The following is a 16,583-nucleotide window of genomic DNA, read 5'->3' as shown; positions in this document are numbered from 1 at the left end:
GGTGGTTCAACATTTACAAATCAATCAGTGTGATAGAACAAATCAATAAGAAAAGAGAGAAGAACCTTGAAAGAACATGGTCCTTTCAATTGATGCCGAAAAAGCATTTGACAGGATATAGCATCTGTTCCTGATTAAAATGATTCAGAGTATAGGTATAGAAGGAACATTCCTCAACTTCATGAAATCTGTCTATGAAGATCCACAGTGAATATCAACCTCAATGGGGAAAAACTGACAGCCTTCTCTTTGAGATCAGGAACACAACAAGGATGTCTCTCCATCCATTCTGAATGTCAGCCTTGCCAGATAGAGTATTCTTGGCTGCGTGTTCTTCTCATTTAGTGCCCTGAACATCTCTTGCCAGCCCTTTCTGGCTTGCCAGGTTTCTGTAGACAGGTCTGATGTTATTCTTATGTTCCTCCCTCTCTATGTAAGGAATCTCTTCCCCCTAGCTGCCTTAAGACATTTTCTCTGAATTTATGATTCATGAATTTCATAATTATATGTCTGGAGGTCTTTCTACCCTCGTCGATCTTGGGGGGTGCCCTCTCTGCCTCTAGGATATGAACATTTGTCCCATTCCTCAGATTATAAAAATTCTCATCTAAGATTTGCTCAACTATGTCTTCTAGTCCTCTCTCTCTCTCCACCCATCAGGTATCCCAATAATTCTGACACTGGAATGTTTCATGGCATCATTTATTTCTCTAATGCTGTTTTCATGACTTCTAATCTGTTTGTTCCAGCCTTCTCCCAATCATTCTTTTCTATTAGTTTGTCTTCTAGACCACTAATTCAATCTTCTGCTTCATTTACCCCAGCTGTTGGAGTATTTAGATTAGATTGGATTTTATTGATAACATTTCTAAGTTCTGCTGCTAGATTAGCTCTCACTTCTGCCCTTAGAGATTCTATGTTGCCACTAATGGTTTTCTCCAACCTAGCCATTGTCTGGATAACTGTTAACCCTGGTTTCTGTTTCCAACATATTATTTATATCCATATCTAATAGTTCTCGGCAGAGGTCACAGTCTCTGAAATTTTCCTCTGTTGAGTGTGCCTCCTCCTAGTCATTCTGATGAGAGGTGGTTGAGGGGATATATAGCTGAAAATACCAAGCATGATCCAGGCAAGGTGCACCCTAGAAAGTTTTGGAGCAATTGGAAGTCACCACATAAAAGAGGGAAAAAAGAAAAAAGAGAGAGAAAAAGAGAAAAAAAGAACAGCCAAAATGAGCCCCAACAATAAGATTTATAAAGTACAAAAAAAAAGAACAAACAAAAAGACCAACAAAAGAAAAAGAAAAGAAAAAGGGAAAAGCCCAGCCAAATGAATCCCAAGAATAAGATTTATAAGGTTCAAAAACAAAAACAAACACACAGAAACACTGACAAAAGAATAAGACGGGAAAGTGGTTATAAACCCTCCATGTGGGCAAGGAAGATTATTTCAGTTTTTCCTGGTTGTACCTTGTTATCTTTGTTAGAGGACTCAACTTGCCAGAGATACAGGGAGATTAAAACTGGTATATATATAGGTGGGGGTAGTATTGAATAGGGGAAAAGGACTACCTTGAACTTATAACTATATATATAAAAAGAAAAAGAAACAAAGGTCTCTGTATGAAAAGAGTTCAAGTTAAAAATTTGCTATGGAATATGTTGTTTTACACATCTAGTTGAAATGTTAAGTAGGTTACAAAAATAAAAGAATGAGAATCATGAGAGCAAATTTTTAAAAAGAGAGAGAAAATTTGTATCTGTGAAATATACAGGCTGTGGGGAAATACTGGGAGCTTAATATAGTGTTCTCCCCTGATGCTGGGGTTTTAAAGTTTTATGGGGATCCTGTGATTGTTGTCCTCTTGTTCTTTTGGCTTGTCTTCTAGGGAAGGGGACTGCCTTGTTGTTTTTCAGTCAGTCTTGCTTGGGCTGAGTTGCCCTGCCCCCTATGACAGGGCTGGGCTTTGTGGAAACTGGTTTTTCAAGCTTTTGTTCTCTGGATGTTTTTGTTCCTTAATGGTTTTTTGCGCCTTTTTGGAGGGTCAGAGCAAAGTAAGCTGTCCACACCCAGACCTCCTCCTCAGAAGAAGCCATAGTCTGCTCCTCTCTGGATGGTCCAGAACACACAGACTTCCCCTCTGCAAACTCCACTGAGCCATCTATCTCCCACAGGCAATGTGCACCCCCAGCCACTGTCTCAGTGGTTGCCCAAGGCCTGCACTTGTCTCTGTACCCCCATGCTACCAAAATCGTGAGGGATACTGGTCTGGGCAAGCCTGGTCCTGGTGTCTGCTGTTCCTCACACTGCTGTCTGGAGCCCATGTCCATACTGGATACACTCAGCCCCAATGGCAGTGGAGGCAACTGAGACAGCTGTGGTGGCCATGGACCCAGGGACTGCTAACTGCAGCCCCTGCTGGGCTCTCTCAGGTTCAGGAGGGTATCAGCTGTGGCCATCCTGGGACCATGGGCTTAAGTTCATGCCTGGAGCCGTCCAATCCCAACAATTGTTCCTTACATCTCTTTCTTCTGTTTGAGTGCTATTATTAATCCTTTCCCATTTCTCATCCACCAGTCTCCAAGCTAATGCTGGTCCCCAAGCACAAAGCACTTTTGCACTAGAGTATTACTTTCCAATGGGTTGTTTCTGGTGGCTCCCTCACCCTTCTGTTTATCCTCCAATATCAATCTGCTCACTCCCAGCTCCTCTGTACCTCTCCACTGATGATCCTCTGCCCCTGTAGAGATCCAGAAGTGTATAATCTTACATCTCAGGCTGATTTCATGGGTGTTCAGAGTGCTCTGGTAGACACCAGTTGAAATAGGGTCTCCTACTCCTCCACCATCTTGCCCTTCATTCTGTCAATGAATTATTATTAAATGATTTATCTCCTAAAGTATAAGCTTTATGAATCTGGTATAGAAATAGAAGTTAAATGACCAGCTTTCATTTTTTATGTCTTAATTAGCTCAAGAGGACAGAAGAAAATTTAGGATCCTGGCCTCCTTTTGAAATATCAGATATTAATAATCTATGGAAAGAAATGGTATTTTTTTCCTTAGCACAGACTTGTGTTCTATTGTGAATGCCAAAGTAAAACTTTATTATATTTTTTGTTATTCTTGCTCATGTTTTATTCTTCTCTTTCTAGCAGTATCCACAATTCAACTTGTAAAATATCTGAGTGATGACAAGAGTGTGAGATCTAAAGAGCTATCTTCAAAGTTCAGTGACAACCAAAAATCACAGAAAAAGTTAAAGCAAAAGCACAGACACAGCCTTTCTCCAATCCCAAACATAGTCATGGATACCAAGCATCACAGAAATGTCAGGCACAAAACTTCAGTATGTAAAATTCCTTGTAAGGACTACAGATTCCCACAAAGTTTTCAGAGTTCCCAGTCTCAAATGAATCCTATTCCTCCTTTAAATGTTGAAGATTATACCTCTGAAGACTTAGCATCTCTCTGCCATCCTATGTCCATGAGCCCTTGGCCTGATGTATGCCCCAAGACTCACAGAAGCAACACATATTCTTTGGACACTGGAGCTCCTATATGTTCCAAATGTTTCATGGAAATCAATAATTCTTTTCATAAATGTCTTGTAAATTCTGATGATGATTCAGACCCTGACTATACTTTACATCTCCAAATTCCCTTGGATTCTAAATATTCTCTGAGCCCCAAATCTATTAGACATCGTAAGACTTCTCGGAATAACCCTTTATCTCGATCCCTGGATCCTAAACATCCTGTGGGCATCCACTGTCCTTTACATCGAGAGGATTCTAAATATTCCTTGGGTTCAACTTCTTATTTACATTGTGAAAGTTGCTCAGCTCTTCAAAATCTCATAGGCTGTACTGTTACCAGTACCTTTCCTATGAATCCTCAAAATACCCTGGGCTACCATAGTACCCCTGTCTCAGAGAGTGTTACTGACACCAGTAATGTTCCTGGCCTTGAAAATGAGGGCAAGTTTAACCTTACCACTAAACTTGAAAATGAGGCCAATCCTGACAATGAAATTAAATTAATCAGTGCTGGAAATCTCAACGATAAGGCCAATGGCAAAGAGAAGCCTCTTCTCAAAGATGAGACAGACCATGAAGAAGAGACAGACTCTGAAGATGAAAAAGATCCTGAAGATGAAGTAGATTCTGAGGATGATAACACCACCAAAGATAAGAAAGATCCCAAAGATAAGTCTGACCCTGATGACAATGATCCCAAAGATAGCAATGCTGAAAAAGATGCAGACACAGACAATGGATCTGATCCCAGTGGTGATGTTGACCCTACAAGTGGAGCTGATTCCAACAGTGATGGTGATTCTAACAATGGAACTGATTCCAACAGTGAACCTGACTCTAACCTTGATAATGCCACTAACAATGATGTTAACTCCAAATATAGCACTGATTCTGATGGGAAAAAACACACCAATAATTCAGACAGTACCTCTGGCCTAAACAGTGGTGTTGATCTGGACTGTACTGCTAATAGCAACAATGGTCTTAATACAAACTATAGTTCTGGGCTCCAAAATGGAACTGGCCTAGACTACACTTCTGATTCTATTAGTGGTGCTGGCTTCAACAATAGACCTGGCTCTAAAATCAATAGATCTGGCCCCCAAAACAATGCCTCTGACCCTCAAAATATCCGATCAGGCCCCAACCTCCCTGAGTCCATTAACAATGGCTCTGGCCCCAACCTCAGTTGTCCTGGCCCCAATAACAATGGCCCTGACTTTAAAATAGAACCTGACTCTAACTCTAATGTCAGGCCTAGTAATACTACAAGTCACAGTAGTGCAATTAGGTCTAACAAGTATGCTGATTTCAGGTATGATACAAAACCCACCATTGCTACTGACCACAACTATACAGCTGTCCCAAACTGTGACTCAGATCTTGACTGTGTCTCAGGATTCATCCATGCAGTAGGTGCTATCCTTCTACCCAACGTCAACTATATTGCTAGAAACAGTTATGCTGCCAAACCTAGCTCTATAGCTACCACTGTCAATGCCACTGACACTAGCAATACAACCAGTTGTAGTGGTGCTATTAACCCTAGCTATACTCCTGGCACCACCTATACCTCAGGCACTAACCATCACCTTAGATTAACTCATGTCTTTAGATCCAATCTTGTCACCAACACAAATGATGATGCCATAAATATCCATAATGTTCATAATTCTACCAATACTAGCAATATTAATCTCTCTGAGCCTGAATTGGAAATCAGTGCCAGTTCCCCCATTCCCAATATTGTTAATGGTAACTACCCCACTTTTGCTGCCAGCACAAACTATATTTCCACAGCTGGAAATTTTACCACCTCTGAATTTTCTGATTCATCTAAGCTTAGTATAAATTATACAATTTTTGATAACCACAAATTTGGCGCCTGCCTCAAAGACACTACTGGCTCCATGGATTCTGTTAGCCTTAAGTATACTACTGAGTCCAAGGATGTCCTTGATGCCAAGGAATCTGGCTTTTTAAAAGATTTCTCAAAGGTCCAGAATTCCATTGTTATCAAGGATCCTACCAATTTAAACTTTCACTCCAATTCACATATTCCATTCCTTAGTTTTGACATTATATTAGAAGCTGAACCACCAAATGTTGTGAAGTTTGCTGTATCATCAGGTGCTGTGAATCATTTTTTAAGGTAAGTTTATATAAATGTAGACTTTAAATTTCTTCTCCATTTCTTATAATTCAAAGTGTTAGGTCACTGAACATGACTAAAAAACTTCCTTTTTAAAATTTATTTAAGTATGCAATCCATGGAAGAGAGAAGATAAAATGTCTGGTATTACTTCTTTATTGAACCTGGTAGCCAGCAACACAGTTTTCTATTTGAAAGATCCATCTGCTATATAGCTTGTAAATAGAAAAATGGCCTTGACTATGCTGTGGCTGGCTCATTCACTACCTCCATCAAGGGTACAATGGCCAAGTGTTTGTTTCTTCCCTCTATTTGCAGAGAGAGCAAAGTTGAATGAACTTTAAATACCATGAATAAAGACATTTGAAACTATTATTTCCCAAAATCCCATTTTATAATGAAGCTAGCAAAAGCAGCTATAACTATTATATTCTAATTTCTCATTAAATAAATAGAATTTTAATTAGTTTGACGACATAATATTAAGGAGCAAAGAAGCCTAAACTTTTTCTACTTTTGACTTAAAATTTGCTTTTTTCTTATATCTCCTAAAAATTATATCAAATGTCTCTTCTAACACTCTGAATTGCATGCACAAACTAGGATTTCTAAATTTTGGAAGGCTATTTTTTACAGCAGCAAGTAATACTCTTTTTGATGAAATTTTACCACCATACTGTCATTGAGACATAGTCAAGTTGGTACACATTGAATTTTATTTTTATTATTCTTCATTAGACATGGTAAACAAATACATTTAGATTATAGTGTTTGTGTGGATAAATATGCAACTTAAAAAATTACTTTGTTTTCTACTAGAATGTGTAATTGAATATATATATATATATATTCAATGTGTAATTGAATGTATATATATGTACATATATATATACACACACATATACATACATACACACACACACATATATATATATATGGCATATATAAACAAAATTAAAGTACAAAATAGGCATCTTTCCAAAGCTTTTACTTTAATAAAGAACAATTTCATGATTTTCCCAAAAGAACCATTTCTTTGGAGACAGTTGTAAATACCTAGTATAGTTTTATAGCTCCACCTTATGTAAGTTTTAGGGTAATGTCATTATAAGTAATAAAAATAATATTGCTAAAATACAAACCACAACATTAGAAAAAAGAGAAATTTACCCCAGTTGTTTTATACAAATGAACTTCTGCAATAGTATGAAAACTTTAAAAATATGTTTATTTTATGGATTTGGTGTTTTGGGATGAATGAAAATATGGTTATCATAAGTTTTAGTTTACTAGTTAAGGAATATTTTGCTGTTAGAATCCTAGTATATAACAACTATATTTCCTAAGTTTGGGTATGTAAAACGTATCGTGTTAATTTTAGATGAAAACTACCTGCAAAATAGGGCATTTCTCTCCTTCCCCAAAAAACAATTTTTTTTTTTAATGGAGGATACACAAACAAAGCATTCTTCTAGAAGAATGGATGATTTCTTTCCTTCAGAGCTTCCACATTTTTCCTGGTTTATTACATCCTTGTCCATATTTCCATCATAAACAACTACAATAGGGAAACACAGGTACTTTCCCCATTAAAACAATTTAAGAAGAGAAGCTCCCTTTAAAAGGAATAAAATTTTTCTACTAACCACAAATGAACCAAACAACCAACTTAACGTCAGAACATTTAGTCAAGCCATTTGTATCATCTTCATTCATTATTTGAATACGCATTTAATAATTAAACAGTGTAGAAGTCTTCGAAAATATGCAAAATGAGAAATATAGTGCCCTTTAAGGTGCTTTTAGCCCACTTAATAGGGAAACAAATGCCTATTTGAGGATAGAAGCTATATGAAGACAAATAAAATGGCATCTCACTGAGTTTCTAGAATGGTTAGAAAACATTTTGGTTGTTCAGATCACAGGTCACCAATGTATTAAAGTAGTTGGAAATATGGGTGTATTAATTATTACACTGTGTTGCACTTTTCAGAAATAACCCAACAAGATCTTAACTCCTGAAATTATCTTCCTTTTTGTGAAGGTTAACATTCACTTCCATGGATTTTGGTTTTTGAATATATTACTAAGATCCTGGTATCATTTAATAAGTTACCTAGAGGTTATTTACAATTCTGAAAAACAATATGGTTCCATATAGAATAGATAAAAGTAATAGCTTATCTTTCTCAAACTTTGAAAATTGTTTTTATTGATAAAAATTTTACTCAAGGATATAATTAGTTGAAGTACTTGACAGATTCCAGTGTACTTAAGAAAAATTGCATTAAGGCCATTCAAAGAAGGGGTCATCTATGATTTATGGTAGATTTTTTTAAAAAACAAAGATGATTCAGTAGTGATATTGAAGGAAATTTTCATATAGGATAGTCTATTATAACCAGAGTTTTATAAATAGAATTATATAGGTCTTCTTACTGTGACAGATGTCTCAACATACCAATCAAATGTGTCATGCTTTTTGCACCAAAGTTCTCTTAAATTAGTATCTTTGTTAATTGCTCCTAAATTAACCAACAAAAATGCTTTTGTTTATAAATATCTTGTATCTTTGAGGAAGCCTACAGATTATCCTTGGTTCAGGAGAGGCTAAATTTGTAGCATAATATCATCAGAGTGGATTAACTGGAGTGGCCAGAAGTTTTCATATTTTCATTTCAAAATGGTTGACCCAATGTATCACTTTTTTTAAAAAAGATTTTATTTATTTATTTGACAGTGAGATCACAAGTAGGCAGAGAGGCAGGCAGAGAGAGAGAGAGAAGCAGGCTCCCTGCTGAGCAGATAGCCCAATGCGGGGCTCGATCCCAAGACCCTGAGATCATGACCTAGGCTGAAGGCAGAGGCTTAACCCACTGAGCCACCCAGGGGCTCCCCATGTATCACTTTCATCCTGATCATAGAGTCATTAAAATACATGAACAGGTTTAACTCTTCTGCTTAATATTCATTGAAATAAATCTTAGTTAAACCTAACCTTTAGGCATAATAGGTATATAGTACTCACATACTCCAGATAATCAAAGCAATGTCCTGCCTTGTAGTTTCTTAATTAAATATGTTTACATACAGATAAACAGTTTTTCTCTTTCTAGCTTTTTAGGGATATGCTGTGTTTTGTCAGTGGGAGACATGTTTTCTGGGGATTTTCAATCTAAGATACAGTAAACCATCTCCTATCAACTTGCTCAAGGTCTGTTAATTATTAAACTGCTTTACTGAGGTCATCTGTGCACCAAACCTTTCCAATAAAATCACTCCTTTATATATCAATTTGTTCATATTTCTTTTTAATACTGAACCGCTTCCATGATATCCTATTGCTGGATTTGTTGTTAGATAAGACAGGGTCCTGGAAGTGTTTAATTGAAATACAGTGAACTGAGTTGGAACCTCCTTTGAAGTTCATTAGTAAAAGATCTCAAACTCAATGTAACTAAATAAATAATATTGAGTAAATACAAAAGTTCCTCCTACTAACCATGTGAACTACCCATTGTTCTTTGAATAGTTTGGGGAAAAAAGCAATTGGTGATTTGCTACAAGATCAAAGTCCCAGATTGAATTCAGCCTTCTTTCTTTATGTACACTATGTATAGTTTTCTGAGCCAACCACAAACTTTTAATGACCTAGGTGAGCAATCCAAAGGAAAACCAGTTACTCCAAGCTCAAAGTAAATTGCACCTTATTACTGCCCCTACTGCAGAAAATCTGTGCAAATGACCTTCTTTCTGAAGGAATTTCAAAATTATGTATTTTCCCTTATGGCTCAAGTGCCTTTGGCCTTGTCCCCTCAAATGTAAGGATCAATGATGCATCTTATCTGGACAGATAGAATAAAACAGACCAAATCGACTTAAGTCCAAAAATTGGTAGGGACTAACTTAGGATAACTTTAAGACTATCACTCAACATCATAAATCTTAAATAATTGACTAAAGAGACATTTTATTCTCAAAAAGGAGATTTCACTAGATTTTCAAATCTCAGAAATGTTTGCTACAATGACACCAGGGTAGATGTGCATTCAACAGCTATAGGATCTGTAAAGTCTGCCGTGTTCCAGGCTTGAAAAAAAATGAAGCAGCTGTGTCTGAATTTATTTCATCTTCTACTTGAGGGACAATTATTAAACTACATTTTCCAAAATATTTAAGTCTCAGTTTGGATGTATTGAGTATCAAAGACAATAAATGCAAAATGATTAAATAAGCAAGATATGAAATTTCAGGTTTTGTCTCTCATGAGGCATGTCAACCAATCCACTTCTATAGATACTTGGATTCATTAAGTAGAATGTTTATGGGATAGAAACTGTTGATTCAGTGTAATAGAGTCCCTCAATAAAATGAAGAACATGGATAAGAAGGTAGTAGCAAGAGATGATTATATTGGAGGTGAAGACAAAGGAAATAATGTTATATGGAGACAGAGGGATATTGTGGAATAATAAATATGATTGCAGTAATCTTTACTTTTTAGCATATCATTGAATCCCAATATGTTCTGACTTGTCCAAGTCCATTTGTAAAAGAAAAATATTTCTTCTATGCCATCCTTTGTACTTCCTAACCTACCCTTATCTCATCTCACACACACACACACACACACACACACACACACATACACTTACACACAGACACACACACACAACTGCAGACTTCAAAGTTTCTAATAAGAATATAAGCACCCTACATTAACAATTTTTCACTTATTCACCACCAGCTTCTGATTTTCCCATTCTGAGGTCATTCTAACACCCTAACATGCTAACCCCATTTATGAAGTAACCAAGATTTCAAGCTGCCCAGCTAAGTGTGCTTCCTGATTGCTGACTTTTAAAAGTTTATCTGCTAATGTATCTGCTACCACCTCATTTTTACCCTTTCGCAGAGAACCTATACCAACGTGTGTGTGTGTGTGTACACATACACACACGCACACACAGAGTTGATAAATTTTTATGCTTTGGGGTTACTTTGAGGACCATAGCCATCTGAGTTTTCACGGAAATTTTAATAATAAGATCGTTTTATTACAAATAACTGATTTTGGGTTTTTTTTTTAAATAACTGATTGTTTTATAAGAAGTTAGGAACAATCTGGTTGTTCATACTTATTGTCTTGGTACTTCCTGAATAAAAAGATGACCAATCAAGTAGTAAATGAAGCAGAAATAATAGAAGAAACAAGCACCAGCACTACCTTATTTCATTACATAAATATTATACCACAAATGGACAGTGACCACAGCCAAGGAGCATAGTTCATCTTACCTGACTACACAGTAATAGATAATGAGGCAAACAAAACTTTATTCTAGGCCCTGAAAAGACCATTTCTAGATAGTTGCAAAAGGCTCTGAATCAGAATAAGATTGCTAACTGTGAGAGTTTTAAGCAAAAGGTCCAGAAAATTCAGTTCTCAGTATGCTTGTTTTCATGGCTTTATACTACTCTTGAATATAGTTTACAAATGGAATATGATATGACATAACAAAAGATTAGTAATACAGCAATGTTGGAATTAGAAAACACATAAAAATAAACTTCAGTGTAAATATCCGGGCAGCCATTTCATAACCAAGATTTAGTAGCACTTACTGTTTGACATGCATTCTTGAGTTTTACGTGTAGTAGTTCATTTAAACCTCTCAACAAGTCTATGAAGTTACATAATTTTCCCTTTTACCCTATTTTATAGGTGAGGACTATGTTATATAGTCAAGTAACCTTTTTGTGATCACACAGCTACCAAGTGAGAAAAAAATTCAGAGCCTATAATGAAAAATTTAAAGTTAATTTTATATATTGAAAATAACATATAATTAAAGGTATTAAGTATAATAAATATTGTGCTAACCTAATGTTAGCAGACTCCTAGGTTACAAAATGAATACTCCTATAGTTCCATCTTAGTATTTTAAGAGACATTATTATACTTGTGATTATAAGGTGATCACAGTAGTTTTTTGAACATGGGTTTGAAGCTTTGAAGGATCATGATATCTATGTTTTATATTACATAATCTATTTAAAATAGTCTATGGATAAAAATATTATTTTCTTTCATTACAGCTTTTAACTCCCAAGTTTCTTTTTATCCTGTTGTTGCAGCTCAACCTCCAGACAGGTAGCAGACAAAACCTTGACCCTTGATTAGTGAAAAGAATACCTTGAGATGGAAAAGACAAAGGCACAGCCAAGAAGGTTCTGAGGATATGAGCAAATAACTTCAAAACTTGCAGAGATCCCTGAGCAATGTTTATTATATGTTTATTCTCTTGTCCCTTCCTCATTACATGACCTTGTCTTTATTGCCCATGAGACCAAGAATGTTGCTTCAAAATGCCACGTTACAACTGCCACATTCATCTTGTTTGCTTCTGGCAGACTCTGAAGTTAGGAAAAGGACACATTGTGGGCCTTTCTAGCCATCATAAAAAATTATTTTGTGTTGTTAATGACTAAAAAGTGCAGTCAGATTTTTCAGCCAGAAGTTTTCTCTTTTTTTTGTGTGTAAGTCTCTGTCTCCAGAAGAAGATTGTCTTAACTTTGAAGAAATTTTATGACAGATGATTTTAATATTGTGATAGTCACTTAAAAAATCTGACAGATGTTTTTAAAATTGTGATAGCCACTCTAGCTTTAATATCAACAATAATAAATTGTTATTTTATTGTTAATGTTTATTATTGTTATTGTTTTATGAATGTGGTACACATAATTAAAATAGTTAAGACTCCAGTACTGTGCAGTGTTTGCTTAACTTGCTATTTATCCCGATCAACCTTGCTAACCTAGAAAAATTGATAACATATGTCATTTACCAAGAAGTTTTAGAGATGAATGAATTGGGAACGATAAAGCTATCTTTGGAGCTGCCATAAAGCAACTCAAAAACTGGTATAGAGTTTTTATAGCTCCTGGTAAAAGAGCTGAAAAAAATAGTGAAATAATTAAAAGAACATTGTATTTCTTTCTTTTGCAGTTACAAACAGGGACTGGGTTGCCAGGTGTACTTAAAAAAAAAAACACCTTTTTGCCTAATAATTACCAGATACACTTTGTGGACTATAGGACATACACATAGGTAATCAAACCACAATGACCTACCAAGCCTTTTTATAAGATTTCCACTATTTGTCACCACTCTCTGTATGCTTATTTTTATTACCTAAATCCAGCCCTCTGCCCACCTAGGTTATTCTTCCTACTTTTCCCTACATTGTCTTGCTTGTATATATAGGCACCATATTCTTTTTGGTAAAAAAGAATAAAAAAGTCTTAACTAAGACTTTTCTCATTCAAGAAGTCTCTGACTTCAATGAACAATATTGCTCCTTCCATTTTCAAGTTTCTATTCTTGAAGTTAGCTGAGAAAGATCATAGTACATTTGGGGAACTACCCATAGTTTGGCATGTGCATAATAGGTACATGGTGTGACTGGGGTTGGTGAGAAGTGAGATTGGAAAAGTAATCAGGGACCTTGTTTGCCTTTAGAAAGTTTATACCTCATCCCAGAGGTAACAGGTAACCTTTGGATTTAAGGAGAAGGCATAGAGGAAAAGAGAACAGAAAGACACCTGTTGTGGTAGTCCAGACTCAATTCAAAAGAGCTTGAAATAAAGCAGTAAGAAGTAAGAATGGAGAAGCGAGAACACAATTGAATGCTATTAAGACAGAAATGACTGTAATTACTGGATTATTTGATGTAGGAGGAAAGAAAGTGGGAAAAGTTCAGTTTAACTCCATGCTTTCTGATGTGAAGAGATGATGGTGCCATTAACCAAGTTGCCATATAGAGGAGAATGGAGGAGAGGTGGTGGTAATGATACCAGTTTGTGACAAATGAAGATGGAGATTCTTGAGTAACATTTAGGTGCTGTTGTCCAAAATTCATCTAAGATAAGCCCTGACATTCAACATACTCCAGATGTAGAAGAAAAAAACCATAGTGTTTATCGATCTTGTACTCATATGTAAGGTTAGCAGTTGTATAAAGCATTATCAGAATATTTGATCTTAATATTACCCTTTAGAGTCATCATCATATGTAATAGTAGCTTTATTGAACATAAAAATAAGGAAAAAAAGGCTCAAAAAAGATAAAATGTGTTGTTCAATGCTGCAGATACAATTAAAAGAACTTGGAATTGGAACACTTGTATGGCAGTGATGGGTTCCAAAGTAACCTGTGGCTCAGGAAAAAAATGCTTGTAACAAATTCTCTGACTTCCAGAATCAACATCGTGTTGTTTTATGTTAAATTAAAGATGAAATACTTCAAGAAGAAAGTAACAAATTACATGTTTACATAAAACAACTACTATAAATATAACTAATTTTTGTAGATTTCTGTGCTTTCTGTAGTTATAAATAACCTAAAAAATAAATTTCCTTTTTTCCCCTATTTTTTTTTTATTTTGGTAAAATGTAGTTAACATAAAATTTACCCATCTTAACTAATTTTCAGTGTACAGTTTAATGGTATTAAATATATTTATGGGCACCTGTGTGATTTAGTTAAGCATCTGACTCTTGATTTCAGCTCCGGTCATGATTGCAGTGTCTTGGGATTGATCCCTGTGTTGGACTCCACACTGAGTGCAGAGTCTGCTTGTCACTCTCCCTCTCCCCACTTGTGTGCACTCTCTCTCTCTAAAATAAATAAAATATTAAATAAATAAATAAATATACTCATAATATTGTCCAAACATCCCCACCATCTACCCCATAACTCTTTTTATCTTGTAAAATTGAAACTCTATATCCATTAAATAACGCACAATCCAATCCCCAGCCCAAGGAAACCACCATTCTACTCTCTGCATCTGTGATTTTGACTATTCTAAGTATGTCATATAGTGGAATGATACAGTATTTGTCTTTTTGTGACTGGCTCTTTCACTTAGCATAATGTCCTCAAGGTTCATCCATGTCAAGCCATATGTCACAATTTTCTTCCTTTCTAAGGCTGAATAATTTTTCATTGAATATTTATACATTTTGCTTATCTTTCATCCAACAATGGATACTTGTGTTGCTTCCATGTTTTAGCTTTAATGAAATAATGCTGTTTATGAACATGGGTGCACTAATGTCTCTTCAAGACTTTGCTTTCAATTCATTTGAGCATACATAGAAGTGTAATTGCTTCATCATATGGTAATCCCTTCTTTTTTTGTTTTTGGTGGAACTGCTATATTGCATTCCACAGCAGCTATACCATTTTATATTCCCACCAATGCTGCACAACAGTTTCAATTTCCCCACATCCTGGGCAGTATTTGTTATCTTCCTTTTTGTTGCTTTCTGGGGTTTGTTTTGTTTTGTTTTTATATAGGTCCCATCCTAATAAGTATGAGGTGGCATCTCGATGTTTTGATTTGCAGTCCCTTAATGATGAGTGATGTCAAGCATCTTTTCATGGACTTATTGGCCATTTTTACATACTCCTTGGATAAATGTCTATATAACTCTTTTGCCCATTTTTGAGTCATTATTTAATTCTTTTTATTGTGGAATGTTAGAAGATCTCTATATATTCTGAATATTAACCTCTTATCAGATACATGATTTGCAAATATTTTCTCCCAGTGTGTTGGTTGTCTTTTTACTCTATTGATGTTGTCTTTTGATGAACATTTTAAAAATACTTCATAAAATCTCATTTGTCTGTTGTTTTTTCTTTTTTTGCCTATGCTTTTTGCCTATGCTTTTTTTGCCTATGCTTATACCGAAGAAATCACTGCCAAATCCAGTGTCGTGAAGATTTCACCTTGTTTTCTTCTAAGAATTTTATAGTTTTAGGTCATACATTTAGCTTTTTGATCCATTTGAATTAAGTATTGTATATGGTGTTAGGTAAAGGTCCAACTTCATTCTTTTACATGTGAATATCCAATTTTCCCAACACCATTTCTTGAAAAGACATCATCAATGAATAGAATTGGGAGCCTTATAAAAAATGATTTAACCATGCATGTAAGAATTTATTGCTGGGCTCTTTATTTTTTTCATTGGTCTATATGTCTGTCTTTATGCCAGTACTGCATGGTTTTGAGTCCTATATCTTTTCAATAAGTTTTGAAATCATGAATCACAAGTCCTCCCTCTTTGTCCTTTTTTCAAGACTATTTTAGCTATTTTGGGTCCCTTGCGGTTCCAAATACATTTTAGGATGGGTTTTCTATTTCAGCAAGTAACATCATGGGATTTTGATAGAGATTTCATTGAATCCATATATCATTCTGGGTAGTGTTGACATCTTAACAGTGTTAAACATGAGATGCATTTCCATTTATTTATGTCTTTTTTTTTTTTAGTAATTTTTGTAGTTTTCACTGTACAAGTGTTAACTTCCTTGGTCAAGTTAATTGCCTTTTTCATGGTATTGTAAATGGAACTTTTTTTTTATCACTTTGTTATTACTTTTATTTCAAAATATATTTATGGGGCGCCTGGGTGGCTCAGTGGGTTAAGCCTCTGCCTTTGGCTTGGGTCATGGTCTCAGGGTCCTGGGATCAAGCACTGCATCATGCTCTCTGCTCAGCCGGGAGCCTGCTTCCTCTTCTCTCTCTGCCTGCCTCTCTGCCTACTTGTGATCTCTCTCTGTTAAATAAATAAATAAAATCTAATATATATATATAATATATATATAATATATATATTATATATATATATTCACCCCAAACAATAATGTAAACAAAGTATGAGATTCTTTTTAAATTGTTCATTCTTAATGCTTACAAATGCAACTGATTTTTGTGTGTTGACTTTGATTCCTGCTACACTGTTGAATTCATTTATTATCTCCAGCTCTCTCTGTGTGTGTGTGTGAGAGAGAGAGAGTGTGTAATCATTAG

General features: G+C 35.4%; 1 protein-coding gene across 1 annotated transcript in view; it reads left to right on the top strand.

Annotated features, from left to right (window-relative positions):
* LOC116861903 overlaps positions 1-12,075 on the top strand; it is a 204,307-nt gene extending 192,232 nt beyond the window's left edge. The window contains exons 12-15 of the mRNA XM_032848784.1: positions 3,158-4,336; positions 4,955-4,957; positions 5,630-5,693; positions 11,832-12,075. Of these exons, the coding sequence (XP_032704675.1) occupies positions 3,158-4,336; positions 4,955-4,957; positions 5,630-5,693; positions 11,832-11,877 (1,292 nt within the window). The 3' untranslated portion in view covers positions 11,878-12,075. The remainder of the gene's footprint in view (positions 1-3,157; positions 4,337-4,954; positions 4,958-5,629; positions 5,694-11,831) is intronic.
* Positions 12,076-16,583: the final 4,508 nt, after the last annotated feature.

Source organism: Lontra canadensis, unplaced genomic scaffold (assembly GCF_010015895.1).
Source record: "Lontra canadensis isolate GAN:19392208 unplaced genomic scaffold, GSC_riverotter_1.0 scaffold209, whole genome shotgun sequence".
In the NCBI taxonomy this organism is placed as follows: Eukaryota; Metazoa; Chordata; class Mammalia; order Carnivora; family Mustelidae; genus Lontra; species Lontra canadensis.
Note: the sequence above shows the minus strand (reverse complement) of the source record. Positions and strands in the feature narration are given on the sequence as shown.